Genomic DNA, 14,959 nt, shown 5'->3' with positions numbered 1-14,959 from the left:
CGTAGCCGGCCACCCATTTTACGGTACACGTTATATGCCATGCCTGTCAACCAGCGCGCGTCATGTCAGGACTTTCATGACAGGGAAAACTCGTCGCTACGCGCGTTTGATCTCATCCTGGCAATTCGCATGCTGTCTTCACGCATTTTGCGTTCTTCGCTCTGTTATATTGCGCCTTCCTGATGTTGACATTTCTAAAACATAACACACTTCCCATGCCAATAGCATTGTAGAGCGTGGGTTCTAATTGCACGGCTTGCCGACCGAGGCAGCTTCTGTTCCTAACATCGACTGCCTCGTGTCTCCGAAGCTCTTGTCTCTAAAATGCTTCGGAATGATGCACGGCCTTGGAGTGCGTGGCGAACTGCATCCCCGTTTCTGGTTTGTCTTTGTGCTTTTGCCTCCATCACCGGAAGGTCCGGAACTACTCACATGGTAGACGACCACCAGCCGAGTAACGTCGACAGACAAAGAGGTGTAAAGTGCTGGCGGGACATCTATGCGTCAAACCTATGTCGAAGGTGCAGCAGTAAATTGTCATGCGCGATCCACCAATCAGCACCGCTTCCCGAAAAGCTACTTCTTGCACCATCTATCTACTTTTGTATCTGGTACATTGGCAACTCTGGACCACGGCTCTCGCAATAACGAAACGTCGCATCTAGAGATTGCTCAAGCTTGGAGCTAAATGACCTCAACCGTCCGCGGGTCTTCTACAGCATCCGAGACTAGCCATTGCTCTCGCAGATAAAAAGTCGGGCAACGGTCAGACGACTACAACGTACAAGCTCACCAGAAACAAGTATCCTCAAGTGTGTGCATTGCCAATGACACCAGAGAAGCCATTCATCGTCGCATGGCTTTAGGACATCGTAGACCGGAAAGCCAACACGGGGAGTTGTACAGCAAGTCAAATTCGCCCAGTGCACCGGATGTCTAAGACTACTCACGAAGCCCCTTGAATATCTGTATCTCGTGCTGAATTTAGCAATCGCTCCTTCCTTGTAGGTACTGACCGCCCTGGCAGTTGCCGTCCAGGCCTGCCGCATCTTTCCTCCTCCTCTCCTCTTCTCTTCCCGAATTTCATCTCTCTGGAGAATATCGTTCTAAGCTTTACGTCGTTTTTCTGTTTCTATCAATCAACCGCCAGCGTTGCTACGCATCCAACGCCTTCTGGAGGCACGATGGCCCCAGCTCGCAAGCGCACCCAAACCAAAGGGAAGGGGCAGCCAACAGCAACCTCAACGGAAGTCAAAGCGTCGACTCTGGCTCCAGCTCATCATACATCAAATATCCAAGTGACGCAGAAAAGTATCAGCCACGCTTCCCAAGACGCGTCGCAGGCACAGACGGCCGTCACCGCTCAGCAGTCCTCAGATGTCGTCCAGACGTTTCTGTTCAGCGCCGCCAGTACCATCCTTTGGATGAGAGATCTATTGCCAGACGAATACTTTCGGACAGCATTCTATGCATCTATCAACAAGCACTGCTCTTATCATGATTTCACGCGAGACATTGATGGAGCTACCGTTGTACCAGGGGACCGCTCACGGCCAAAAGGTTATCACCTTCGCGTGCTAAAGAGGAGCGTTTCCACTCGCGGCGACCAGATCATCAAGTGGTTGGTAAGCTGCCATGTTCGACGCCCACCACTGTAGCTCTCTGCTAAAGCACTGTAGGAAACGGGCGTTTTCGAGGCTATCAAGCGAGGCTATCTAGACCAGCTTCAAATCTGCATCTTTGCAGACGAATATCAGCCCACGAAAGTGATAGAGCTTTATTGCTTCCATTTCCATTATTCGGAACCTTTGCAAGATGGAAGCATTGCCGTGGATCTGGAGGTACAAGACGTTCACACCAAGAAGATAATCTCGCTCAAGAATACGCGTGAGGCCCTTAACACTGTGATCAAGAACATGGTTGGCCTGAATGGAACCATGCCGCATCTTCCGGAGCGTTGCTTCATGAGCCCGTACCTTGTGTGGTAAGTGCTTTCGTAGAATCGTCATATTCGCTAACAATATTTCCTACAGGAACGAGCGAAGGCCTTCGGGCTATCAGCCTCCAGGGTTTCTTTCATCTAACGATGTGAACATTAGTTTTCCCGTAAACGAAGGGTGGATGATGGAGACCAGCACTTGCGGTCAAGTCAAGACAGGCCATCGCACGGTCGATCTCGGCATCGCGTACACCAAAGGGGTGGAGTTCACCCTTGACGACGATGGCGAAGCAATTGTAATGCCAGACTTCACATATGGAGGAGAGTTCAGCCGCCTTGAATCATTCATCAACCAAGCTGGCAACCCACAACACCAAGGAAAGACCCCGGGCAGCGTTGTCCAAGAGCTACCCACACCCCGTCCAAGCTCAGTCACGGGAGATGATATGGACCTTTCGAGGCCTACAGCGCAGAAGCGGCACTTGTCTGCGTGGCTTCCTGACAACGAGATACATATTTCACGACATGGAACTATCGACGATGGTGCTGACACGCAGGATAGGGAGGACCTTTCCCGATTGAAGGCTTTGGTGAGCTTCAGACACTCGTCCGTTCTACTATGCCCTACTAATGTCGTCACAGCGACCAATTGAGCAACACCAGATGCATGATACTCAGCTAGTTCTTCGGACAACTGCTACGCCCTCGCAGCTGGATCTATCCGCAGTCACAACTCGGAATCTGCAGGGAGAAAGGCATGACTCCGAGCGCCCGCGAGTGACAAGATCACAGGGCTCCAAGATGTCTGAGTCGATGACCATTAGCTGCGAGTGTGGCACGAAGGAGACGGAGAATGTGGTTCAATGCCGTGGTTGCAACGGCTGGCAGCACGCCCAGTGTTACGCATACAATGGACCTGATGATATCAGCATGCCAGCAGAGCGTATGTGTTACACTTGTCTGTTGAGCAATGCAAGTGGCGATCATCTCGACAAAGCCAAGGAACTCACGCGCATCCGACAAGTGATTCACTGCATCCAAGCGCGAGGTCTGACTTCACTAACTCAGATTTCGAAGACTCTGGGTGAGTAGAATGACTGAATGTAATAGCGATAACTGACGGAATAGGACACACGCGGTCTGACCTAGCGAAACTGCTAGAACGACTGAAGCAGAACGACATCGTCCTCCTCAAGAATCCGAGGAGAAACTCGGAGCATGTATCACTCATTCCCACTGAAGCCGCCAAGCGAGCGTTGACGGATACCTACCTTGACCCTTCGAAGAACATTGAGAACTTGGTGAGTTTGATCATTAACTTGTTGCTTAAACGTCCATGTTGCTGACCAACCTATCATAGGTAGCCGACAGTGCTGCGGGACGAACGATCCAGAGCACTCCACGAAAGCGAAAGGATCATGATTCGCCTGACCGGGGTCTTCTGCCAAAGACTCCTCGACTTTCACGCCCGTATTCAAACCTTGTATTCGACAGCAATGACCCATTTACACCAGCTAGTGAGAGTTTCGCCGGTCAAGGCGTTGTCTGAAGATGGATCAAGCGAGACACCAATGTAGGTATCGTGATCACTAATCTAGCGACCGAATGTATGTATTCCAGGTGCATGTGGAGGATCTACAGATACCATCGTCAGAGAGCCCTGTCCGAGGCTCGTGCTTGCGGCAACTCGTGACCAGGAGCTGTCCGAGCTCACTAGGTTCTTTCAATCATAGATGGGCATAATCTTATTCGCGGTTACACAGGCAATCTGCCCCTATGCGGCAGCACAGTGAGTGACGTCTGCGCCTTGTGGTGCCTCATCGGAACAGAAACTCGCAGGGAATGGGCGACGCACGGCGCGAAGATGCATCTTGTACGACATCCGACCACGGTCGGAAGGGTACAGAAGATATAAATAAAGGAACGCAAGGTTGCGATAACGACGAGCACCGGTCTGCCAGGGGTCCTGCAACTGCAAGTCATGGCGCAAGCAGCGCGATTGTCCCAACCTTGGGTCGTTAGTTAAAATAGCGGGCTGCCTGTGGGAAGACTAGGAGGGCCACTACTGTCATCGCGATGTTGGAGGTCGACTTCGCCGGCAGTAGAGCCGAAAGATGGAAAATCGAAAATGGTTCCATCGCCACTCAAATCACTTGCAATTCCTGCTACGCTCATGCAGAGGACTGATCGATATGCATCGCGAAGGAGCATCGACGCGCCGATCCGGTATATTTGCGGCGAGCATGAACGTACGGTATATTGTGACCTGCTAGACATGGCGACACAGCGACCGGTCATGCGGGACACGGCAGGCTGCTGCCGCGTCTTGAAATTTACCACAGCTACCGCAGGACTGCGGCGCGTACGTGCAGTCGAAACGCTGCTGTGTGACATCTCAAAGGGAATTTGTTCTTTAGCCTCGCTTTCACAAAGTGTTGCTGATTGCGAATCAATGTCCCTGCGATCCAATTCTGAACGCCGACGAGCATATAGTCCCAGCACAGGGTTAGGAAACTTTCGATAGTGGCCGCTGTTGCATGCGGAGGGGAGTGTCAAGGATACTATGGCAAGGATGCTTGCGAAGCGCCAGTCCTGGAGAGTCCCACACGACATGTGAGCGCCACCAATGGCGCGCTGCACCGGATGCTAGCGCCTGCACCGTCCCCTGGATCCGCTCCAGGTAAGTTGGCCGTAGCCGTCTGGGCACAATCTGACGAGCCGAGGGCACGATACCATGAGGGTTAGAGCAAACATCCATCCTGGCCTCCTGATGGCTTCAGCGGCCCTGGTCCACTTTCCTTTCTTAACCATCCCGCTCGTGTGTCCCTGCTGTCACGTCCCTCAATCTTCTCTTCTAGAATCACGAACTTCTCCCGTACGCTCGTTTCCAGGTATCGTCGGCCAAAGTGAGCCCTGAGCCCTGAGCAAAGCCCGTGCCTGAACCGCTTTTGGGTCGCTCGAGGCCCCTCTCGCCCGTTTCTGGTTCCACCGCATCGCCCCTCTCCAAGAAGCTCTATCCCAGAAGAACCTGTTCTCATATGGTCCCGACAACGACCGAACCGGTGGCAACGCAATTGGGGCTTGCCGCCGCGTTCCTTTAGAGCCCCATGCTGTTCTTTAGATAGACCATCCGAGACGCCCGAAAGGTACCACGACTCAGTTGCTCCTTTCTGCCCCCCACTAACTCACATAGTTCTCGAACAAGCCACAAATTCTTGTCAGGCGACAGCCCAGCATCAATCCATCATGGGTCGGCATCGAGGACCCAAGTTCTCTTTCCCTATTCCGGGACGCAAGTCAAAGGTCGACAAGAGCGGCGATGACCTCACCAAGACATCCTCCTTTCCCTCCTTCACATCAGTTCCTTCTGCATCTGAAAGACCCCTCCGCTACGACGAGTCCGCTGGCGTATCCAGCAAGGCCCAACGCTTGCTCGGAACCGCTCCTCCTCCCTTTCGCACCATGGCCGGCCAATCGTCAGTGCCTCCTAGCCCTGGATACATGAGCATCACTGTTTCCGATACTGGATCAGATTATGACGACAAGGCAGCTTCGATTGCTGGGGAGCATGGCGGTTATAGGCTTCCGATACGGCCAGCCTTGTCAAACCGCGCATCCTCCAATCTCATGCCTCCGAACGCGGCGTACGAGGACGAAACGAACTACAGCTATACAAGCCGGCATCTGCACCCTACCACGTCGAATTCGACATTGCGCTCGCATTATGACGCGAAGAACTCCCCTCTATCAATTTCCCAGCAGACGTCCGACTCCGCAGTCCGCGATATGGCTTTGCGCAAGGGATACCCTCAAATCAGCGCCCACGATCGTAATCATATACATAGTCCACTGGCCCAGGAGATGGCGGATGATGACAGGAGAGACTACCGAAAGAGTAAGCCACCGCGGCTTGACTTGTCCAAACTTTTCCCCAAACCAAAAGGCCACGGAGGTCAAGAATTCGGAGCGGCTCTCCTTTCGCCGAACAAGCTGGTAAACTCTCCCACAGCAATGTCGACGGTCTCAGATTACTTCCCCCGACCCATGACCCGCGAACCTACTCCAACCCCGAGAACCCCTGCAAAGTTGACCAAACCACAGCCGAAACAGCCACCTCCTGCACCCCCAGTAGTGAGGCCGACGTCTCCTGTCCGGTTGCACAAGCGCGATACGTACGACAGTGCCAAGATTAATGTCCGACGTCCTCCGCGAGGAACACAGCACTGGTTCGACGCTCTGAGCGATGACAGCGACGAACTAGACGAGGAAGTGGAGGACACAGCGGCGCATGCATCGGCGCCAGCCAATCGCACCAGACAATACCCAGCAGTAAAGAAGCCGTCACAGCATTCACTCCGCCAGGAAACTACAGTACCAAGACATCAACCATCACGTGCTTCTCAATACCTGGCGGACCCAAGGCGATCTCAGCATTCCAATACCAATCAAAATTTCCATGGCAATCAGTATCACCAAGGCAACACCCCAGCCCACCGCCTCAACTCGCCAAGTGGGTATTCATTACACAGTCAATCATCACTCGGCACCGCGAGGACGAAGGGGTCGGCATTTTCTAAAAGCAATTTGCAGGATTCCAGCGTTCTATCGTTCTCCTCATCTGAGGACGAAGGGGAAAGCACTCGTCCTTCTAGACGCAAAGTCTCGGTACGAGATAGCATCGATATGACGGAAGATTCTGGCGACATCGTTATTGGCCAAGCTCAAGCTTTTGAAGTGCGACCCCAATCGCATTCTAGAAGACCCTCAGCGGGCAAACTAAGCTTAATGTCTACGTCAACCAACGCCGCCACGATAGAAGTGATGTACACGCCAGAGCCTCCATATACACCATTGCCGCCATTTCCGACAGTCCACCGGACCTCAGCCAACGGCAGGCGGGCCAGCCACACGAGACAACCATCTGTCATTCACGAAGTCGAAGACAGGCGACCGCAGACAGCACGCCTTCGTTCGCAGTCTCCTTCCGCACGAAGTACCCGAACTTCTAAAAGCGAGCCAAAGTCTCAGGAGGAAATGCGGAAGTTTATGGCTGTCACGCCTGAGGAAGAGGCGCTCCTTGAAGCCTTACGGAAGAAGCGGCTTGCAATGGCGCAACAAAATCGGGCACAAGGATATGAAAATGCTGCTAAGCAGGAGGACGTCCGTCAGCAAACGCCGCCAGAGCGGAACAACAAGAAGGCCGGCCCACCAGCAGCATTATTCTCGACCGAATCTCCTTCATCCAGCCCAGTCCGCATCGTGGAGACAAAAAAGAAGGCAAGCAGGAAGCCTCATGCTCCAGAACCGTTGTCACTGCTTGCTCCGCCCCGAGGACGCAAGATCGCCAACCACGACCTGAATATGGGCACCAGCATCCTTCGCGATAGTTCTTCTTGTGATCCTCGCTCTGGGCGAGAGGCACGTGTATCCATCCGTCGTGATTCGAGGCCACTGCTATCTCCACCCGAATTCTCCCCGCTCGATCTCTTTCCTTCACCAACCCCTACCGCAAGTGCAGCCTCACCTACCACCACCGATCATCCGTCACCTCTGCCCTCTCCTGTCACTCCTCGTATGCGCCATGGCGAGGATGATGTAGACGTAAAAGTTGCAAGCAGCGAACCGTCTTGGAATGGAGATAACGACGAAGTTGCCGTAATCGAGACCGGCATTATTGACCCACCAGCTGGCAGCATCAAGCCCGAAGAAGCACAAGCACAGCATCAGCGTCGTCGCACCGCATCCAGTGGCGCCGAAGTTCCTTTCTCGCTCCCCACCAAGATGCCCTCGACCGAGTTCCGCAACCTCACTCCGGTCACCGAGACCTCAACTCGCCTGCCAAGCCCGGGCGAGCCTCCTTTGGATCCTCTGCCGAAACTACCGAAGAAGAGCTCATTCCGCAATCCCTCTCTTACTATCACCACTACAGGCCTGCCGAAGAGCAGACACAACAGCATCGTCTCCGACCGCACTGCCTCCCCCAACCGCTCCGGCTACCCCGACCGTCGCACAAGTAGACAAGTAAGCCGAACAGGCAGTTTGGCTAGCATGAACAGCACGGCCAGCATCAAGCGAGACAGCGTGGCCGTGGGCACAGCGAACACACGCTGCAGCATCAGTGAAGACGTGCTCGCAGCATGGGGCAGCTTGGGCGGTATGCGCGACTACGACACTGCGCGGTACTAGACACTCCGCCATATCCATCGTACCTCACCACACACGACGCTCTATCGATCTCCTATCATCCATATACGCTAGTGATTTTCCGAATCACGTCTCAACATCCTTACGACACAGCATTTCCTATCTCGGCATCTTTTCTAGCGGTTTGATACCCCAATACGGCGGCCTGGTCCGCCTTGTAGTTGTCTACTTCTAGACGTTGTAATTGCTCTCTCTGTAAGGTGCGACGAGTTTCTTTGGTCAGCATGGTGTTGGTATTGGTATTGGTATTGCATCATCGGGAGCGAGCGTCAAGCGACGTACTTATGAGAGAGCGGAAAACAGGTCGAAGATATGAAAGAGGACTACAATAGTTCGCACGTAGAAGTGCGCAGAGGCGAGTAATGCTAGTCAAGTTCTGCGGATGCGTTTGATGTGCGTTTGTGCTGTGATGTCTGCGAAGAATTCACAGGTGTTTGGGCTGCGTTTGCGTGACCGGTGAATCTTCGTGACAAATGGTGAGATTGGGTCCAAGGATGCCTTACTTAATGACAACAGCGACGGCGGATCATCCAGCCTTACTACACAATCGCACACTGACAAACACTTTATGAATACATATATGCTGCTTTCCTGTCATTGAGCCCTCGCGGATGATACAACTAATGCCGAAAACTCAGTTGAAGAATATCTACTCACTACCTACTATAGGATAGATTTTGTATTCGCGATCATTCATTCTTCTTCGCCCGCTAATTCTGCAATCACCTTTGCTTCTCTCCTAGCTTCAATCTCCTGCAACGCATGTTAGCAACCTCTCTTGTCTTCAGAATCACGTATCTACCGGGACTCACATCAATCAATGGCGCAGCAGTCTCATACGCACCAACGAGCATGCTCTTGTACATGATCTCGTTCACCAGCCTGGATCTAAATCTCGCAACTTCCTCGGGAGAATCCAATTTGACGCGCTCAAGTCCCATGAGTCGAAAGCTCCGTATCATATGCATCAGCATGAGCTTGGGATAGTTGTCGAAGGCGATCAACGAATGTGCCACAGAGGTACGCCAGCCATATATCGCGGCAGCAATCCAGCCAACCGAAGAGCCTATGGCGAAGGCGATGCTGCCAATGGGGCCGTATGCAACTGACGATATGAATGCTGCTGAGACACCGCAGACGCCCTGTACCATGGTTGGTCACAAGTTCGGGTGTATGGTCAAGGCGATCTTGCTAATACTTACTGCACAGGATGCACCGAATGTCATCATACGAAACATGCTATTCCAAACGAATGTGTCAGTGTTCGTCTGCCGAATTGTTCCACTATGAAACTGTAGCGCGCTTAGGCCTTTGTCATGGTACTCACAACAATCCTTTACCACTTGGTGTGGTCCAACCACCAACAGCTCGAAGAAGCTGGCCGACTAGCGAAGGTGTGTGCTCCTGTTCGCTATCAGTCCGGTGGTATGCTAATACTGTCTTTCTTGCTTACATCAGCCATGGTAGATGGCATTCCTCAAGGTACAGGGAATACTCGATGTCATGGCCGAGAAGCAGCACCCTTGAAAGGGTGCGACGCTGGTTAGCGCAAGCGCTAGCACTCGGAACAGCCAGATTGATAGTGGATCCCAGACTCAGATCTCCCGTTCCATCTACAAACATTAGGTCCGTCGCGTTGTACAATGCATCCTTTTCTTTGCATGAAAGACATCAAAAACATGAGCCGCACCGATTTCCGGGGCATTTGGGGGTTTCAAGGCGTCTGCAGTGCATCTACCAGTGTTCAATACCCGCGACTACCAGCTCTCTCACCCATCGCCTATATTTTCTCCAAAAGCTCGTCTTGCCTTGGGCATTGCTATTGGTTTCTACCAGCTATTGATAAAGAGTTGTTGAAGGCGTGCTGACCCAAGTCTAGCTAGTTATCGATATCCAGCGAGCATGCCTTACATCCGTCAATGACAAGCGGGAAAATGCAGGTACTTTGGAGTTCACGATATGTTCCAGACTTTCGGTCCAGTTTTCTTTTTATTGGAACCTGGAGATGCACGCGTCGTTGCATCCGGATGGGGCCGGTGTTGCCTCCGTTTCTTTGACGGCGTGCGCTATGTGCGTCATTGCGCCTACCCAACGCTGTCGTCACCTAGTTTCGATCTACGCGGATACATCTCACAAAATGCCGCGCCGACGCCCCAAAAGCCTCAAGTTTCCTCGTGAAACGTCGTTACCAGGGTCGCTAAGCCCTGACTGAACGTGATGTCTGTCATTCGTTTGCTAAATCCTTTCGCAATGTCTCCTTCGATCGTATCCCTACTATCAATATTCCTCGCTGCGCAACCTATATTCGCGCAGGATTCATCAGCCTCCGGAGACCTAGCTTCGCCGACACCAGTATCGAGGACAGGGTCAACTTCGTCGTCGATCAGCACAGCATCCGTTTCTCTTGTGTCCTCTACAGGTCCACAGACCGTTGTACTTGATTATGGAAGCGTGTTGGTAACGAGCGTGGTCGGAGAGACAGTCATTGGCGGAACTCCAAACAATGCGACCGCTTCTTCGTCTTCGTCTTCGTCCTCGCAAACTACATCTACCGGTTCTCTCATTGGCATTACGGGTGCCAATCCGACTGGTAACTCGAGCGGAACCGCAACTGCGTCCTCAAGTCCACGGCCGTCGAACACACGCCCTTGCAATGGCCATGTCGAATTGTGCAATCGCAAGCTCAGTAACGTCTCCATGGTAGTTGCGCACAATAGTCCCTTCGTCGTTCCTCGCAATGCGGCCAGCAATCAGGTCTACCCAGTGCTTAATCAGCTCGAGGACGGCATTCGTGGCTGTAAGTCTTTCACCCTGTGCGTGCGCACTGGTAGCTAAAGGATTTTACAGTGCAATTCGAAACTCATTACCCCAATGCCACTGCTGGCTTGCACCTCTGCCATACATCTTGCAACCTGCTCGACGTGGGAACCCTCGAATCGTACCTCACCACAGTTCGAGGTTGGCTCGAAACCCATCCATACGAAGTCATAGCGATCATGATGGGCAACGACAACCGTGTGCCTCCGACCACCTACATAGAACCGTTCCAGAACGCCGGGATGCTTTCGTATCTATATACTCCACCCAAGCCCAATGCAACTCTGGACGACTGGCCCACTCTCGCGCAAATGATCCTCCTCAACAAGCGGGTGGTAGTCATGCTTGACTACCTTGCAAACCAAACGGAAGTGCCTTGGCTCCTCGATGAGTTCAGCTACCAATGGCAAACGCCCTTCTCTCCGACCGACCCTGCCTTCCCTTGCACCGAGCAGCGCCCGACGAATCAGCCTGACGATGTTTCGAGGAACAAAATGTACATGGTCAATCATAATCTGAACATCGACGTGCAGCTTCTTGGGCAAAGCATCCTCATCCCGGCTTATACCCTCCTAGGTGAGGTCAACGCCGTGTCTGGGAATAGTAGCCTGGGTCGAAATGTGGAAAACTGTACCGCTATGTGGGGTCGCCCTCCCAACTGGCTGCTCGTCGATTACTACAATTTCGGGAACTTCAACGGTTCCGTATTCCAGGTCGCTGCGGATGCGAACGGCGTGTCTTATGACAGGCAAGATTGCTGTGGCTCCCCCGTTACCAGCGCGGCCCCTACCGATACCCAAGTTCATAAGCTAGCCATTTATGTCTTTGCGGCGATTCTTTCGGGGTGCACGTTGATGCTGTAAGCTCTGCGGAAGTGATTGCACGGGCCTTTCCATTAGGACTGTTGTTCTGTGCCCGTACACACCGAGAGCCATGGCGGCTTGTTTCAATTCTTCAGTTTTGGTTGCATCGTTGGTTTTCAAGCGTTCTAGCATTGTATGGTCTTTGTGTTTCTGTTTTCCTAGAACGGCATGCATTGGGCCTTTGGCCACGAGCGCAAAACAAAACGGCTCTAGACAGCCTGTATCCCCTAATAGCATATTGTCGGATTGTCACAACTTGAACAACACAGATTAACATGCATAGGTGATAACACAATGCACCAGCCACATAGCACTGCCCTGCCTAAACTCAGAGCACCCCAAGAAGTTCGATTCTTCACGGAACCTCCGTCCACACCCTGTCTCCCTCCCTCGGCAGCTCCAAAAAATCCACCGGCGTATCCTTCGCAGGGGGTAGCTGGTGCCTCTCCGCCCACCCCCTCACATCTTCGAAGTTCCTACACTTGTGCACCGTGTTGAAATCTACGAAAGGCTCTGGCGCTTTACCCTCTGGCTGGTACCACACCTGTCCTAGTACCCCAATGTCGACCGTGCACATGAGTTGTTGGCGGAGGATGTCGAGACAGTGTGCTTTGCAATGGCGTTAGACTTGGCTACGAGGTGGAAGGGGGATGTAATGCATAGGATACCGAGTACGTACTGACGTGGTACTTCAAGATGTCAGGGTCGTTGGAGAACGGGCCTCGGCCTTGGGCTTGGTAGTATGCGAAGTTCCATGCCAATGACTTTCGTAGGAGGTTCTGCAGTGTCAATATGGAGCCAGTCGATATCGCGAGAAAGGACTTACGAGGCAGTGGAGGTGGTGCATGCCCTCGACGTGTGCGGGGTAGCCGCCACCGTACTTCTCTTTAATCTTGACTTGGTCGGGCGCGAGACCGGCTCTTGAGGCTCTGTGGGCGGGAATTCGCGCAGCTGAATCTGGATCGATGGGTTAGAATGTGGGACGTGGAGGGTAAGGGAGGGCTTGCAGTCTGCGCCGAGGGACTTCCACGCTGCGTCTACTTCGGGACCGGCATCTTGACGAAAGATGGTTGGCTTTAGGAGTGAGCCGTTGAAGCGAACTTGGGTGTAGTGTATGGCTATATCATCCAGCATGGGTGCTGTGAGGGATCAGTAAAGCTTCTCATATGATATCCGAAGTCGAATTGCATCAAACAGTGGCTGTTCTTGATTGCTGCTAGAGGTTAGAGAACATACAATACTGCGATGTATGCTGTATACTGAACGCATCCGCATCCAGACGCATAGCCTTGTTGATCCAAGCCCCGAGAAAAGCTGACAAGATAAACGTCATCGCGAGACATGATACAAACGAGCACCACGAAGGACCTCGTTGGTGAAACGGTCGGGATTGAGAAGGAAGGAGATGTTCTGTATCTGCATCTTCGGAAGCGAGAGGATCAAAAGCCGACTCTTTCTTCGACTTCCAAATCCACATTGTAGGTGCGAGAGATGGAAAGTATGAACAGCAATACAAGATACGAGACGCATGCTGATAGATTCAACGAAGGTTGCTTTTACCAATGCCAATGCTACTTCGCCGATACCCCTCAGCTCAGCTCAGCTCAACTATCACGTATTCATCATAAACACTAATCTGAAGACGTCTGCTCAGCTAAACGGCACCGTCGTTCGGGTCTTTTCTTTTGCTGGCGTTCGACCATTCAGAGCTGGCGGTGGCGTATAGGGCTGAACTTAGGCTAGAGCAACGCAAGAACGGCGCATAGGTTCTCGGTTTGCCATGCTCTGACTAAAAAGAAGCGGGAATATTGAGCGGGGTTTCTTGAAGACGTGGATCTGGGCATTTTCAGCACAGTCGAAGTGATCCACCAGATATCCATACATTTTCAAGCATGCCCACCGCAAAACCCTAGGTGCGTCCAGATCTGCATGATATGGAGTGTTCCTAGAACCTTTCTTCCTGCTCTTTTTGACTCAAAATTACAATAATAAAAGACAGGGCATGAGTGCGAACAAGCAAGCCTTGTAAAGCAGTTCAAACTCCTCGATCGTGGTAGACATCCAGCTCCAAGCCACCTACATGCCTCATCGGTAGCATATAACTCAAGTACGCCTTCGCCCAATCATTGTCCAATACCATTGCTAGCACATCGTATACGATGAATAAGAAGTTCAGCTGCCTCTCGGAAGAAGCCGAGAGCTTCTTGGTAGTCCTTGAATGAACTTGGATGTCGGCGAGTAGGCACCACAGACTTCGCTCCCCGTTGCCATTTTCTATCTGGAGGCTGGGCAACAGTATATACGACGTCAAAACCAACGGTTCTGTGTGGAGGCTGACCCGTAGCTGTCTGCTCGCTCACCTCATACGCTCGGGTGTTCGCTACCGCCTTCTGGATCTGGAGTTGGGCAAAAATGAGGCCAATGTCAAAGCGATGTGATCTGTGGAGGCTGGCTGAGATGAAGTCCCTATGCACTGTCAATGCTATAAGAGCTTGACCATATCAGTCCTGTGTCTATACCTTGCATCAAACGTATCTTTCCTATAGTAATCTTCATAAATAAGACGAATTCTGGATCTTCCCTGCTTACGTTTGATATCAACACAACCCAAGATGAAGTACACCATCACCCTCTTCACTCTCGCGGCATCTGTTCTCTCTGCACCTGTGGCTCAGTCTTCCTACGACGACTACGGTATGTCCCCCTCTTCTTACACTTCGCCCATTCTTTGAGCGTACTAACTATATCCAGGCTCCTACAACAACATCCCCGCTCCCGCCGTTGAGAATCCTCCCGCTCCGGCTGCTGGATACGGTTCTTATGGTGACTACAACAACGTTCCGGCACCGGCGGGTGGATATGCTACTTATGGGGCGTATAAGCGAGATGTGGAGAAGGAGGTTAAGGCTTGAGTGTTAGGTATGGAGTAAAGCAGAGTGGTGCAAAGGGGGTGATGGAATGGAAGCGCAGATTGTTCGTGTACTAGTTGAAAGTGGGGTGAGCGTATTGACACAAGAGTCTGTGGTGTTAATTTTGGCTTAGTGTTAGGAGGACGGAACGTGCTTCGTAGCTTTTTCTGCTTCCTCTGTTGATCCATCTTCGGTCGCATCGTAGAATAGGCCCGGGGTCAGACTGA

The 14,959-nt window shown here is 52.3% G+C and overlaps 6 protein-coding genes across 6 annotated transcripts; 4 read left to right on the top strand and 2 right to left on the bottom strand.

Annotated features, from left to right (window-relative positions):
- Nucleotides 1–1,424: 1,424 nt before the first annotated feature.
- On the top strand, nt 1,425–3,031 carry N0V89_000328 (uncharacterized protein; the record flags this gene model as incomplete). The annotated part of the gene is made up of 4 exons (XM_056209152.1): nt 1,425–1,625; nt 1,680–1,984; nt 2,034–2,529; nt 2,582–3,031. 4 exons carry the CDS (start codon nt 1,425–1,427, stop codon nt 3,029–3,031), a joined length of 1,452 nt encoding a protein of 483 aa, XP_056075974.1.
- A 2,154-nt stretch (nt 3,032–5,185) lies between these two features.
- On the top strand, nt 5,186–8,125 carry N0V89_000327 (uncharacterized protein; the record flags this gene model as incomplete). Its single annotated transcript, XM_056209151.1, has 1 exon — nt 5,186–8,125. The coding sequence occupies one exon, from the start codon at nt 5,186–5,188 to the stop codon at nt 8,123–8,125; it is 2,940 nt and encodes a 979-aa protein (XP_056075973.1).
- Nucleotides 8,126–8,836: 711 nt separating this feature from the next.
- Nucleotides 8,837–9,294, bottom strand: N0V89_000326 (uncharacterized protein; the record flags this gene model as incomplete). Its single annotated transcript, XM_056209150.1, has 2 exons — nt 8,837–8,896; nt 8,956–9,294. 2 exons carry the CDS (start codon nt 9,292–9,294, stop codon nt 8,837–8,839), a joined length of 399 nt encoding a protein of 132 aa, XP_056075972.1.
- Nucleotides 9,295–10,840: 1,546 nt separating this feature from the next.
- Nucleotides 10,841–11,823, top strand: N0V89_000325 (uncharacterized protein; the record flags this gene model as incomplete). Its single annotated transcript, XM_056209149.1, has 2 exons — nt 10,841–10,940; nt 10,991–11,823. The coding sequence occupies 2 exons, from the start codon at nt 10,841–10,843 to the stop codon at nt 11,821–11,823; spliced, it is 933 nt and encodes a 310-aa protein (XP_056075971.1).
- A 355-nt stretch (nt 11,824–12,178) lies between these two features.
- On the bottom strand, nt 12,179–13,245 carry N0V89_000324 (uncharacterized protein; the record flags this gene model as incomplete). Its single annotated transcript, XM_056209148.1, has 4 exons — nt 12,179–12,432; nt 12,503–12,602; nt 12,650–12,780; nt 13,176–13,245. 4 exons carry the CDS (start codon nt 13,243–13,245, stop codon nt 12,179–12,181), a joined length of 555 nt encoding a protein of 184 aa, XP_056075970.1.
- Nucleotides 13,246–14,435: 1,190 nt separating this feature from the next.
- On the top strand, nt 14,436–14,735 carry N0V89_000323 (uncharacterized protein; the record flags this gene model as incomplete). The annotated part of the gene is made up of 2 exons (XM_056209147.1): nt 14,436–14,517; nt 14,575–14,735. 2 exons carry the CDS (start codon nt 14,436–14,438, stop codon nt 14,733–14,735), a joined length of 243 nt encoding a protein of 80 aa, XP_056075969.1.
- Nucleotides 14,736–14,959: the final 224 nt, after the last annotated feature.

The sequence above is a fragment of the Didymosphaeria variabile genome, assembly GCF_027946475.1.
Source record: "Didymosphaeria variabile strain IMI 356815 chromosome Unknown scaffold_1, whole genome shotgun sequence".
In the NCBI taxonomy this organism is placed as follows: domain Eukaryota; kingdom Fungi; phylum Ascomycota; class Dothideomycetes; order Pleosporales; family Didymosphaeriaceae; genus Didymosphaeria; species Didymosphaeria variabile.
This window is presented reverse-complemented; position numbering and strand designations above follow the sequence as displayed.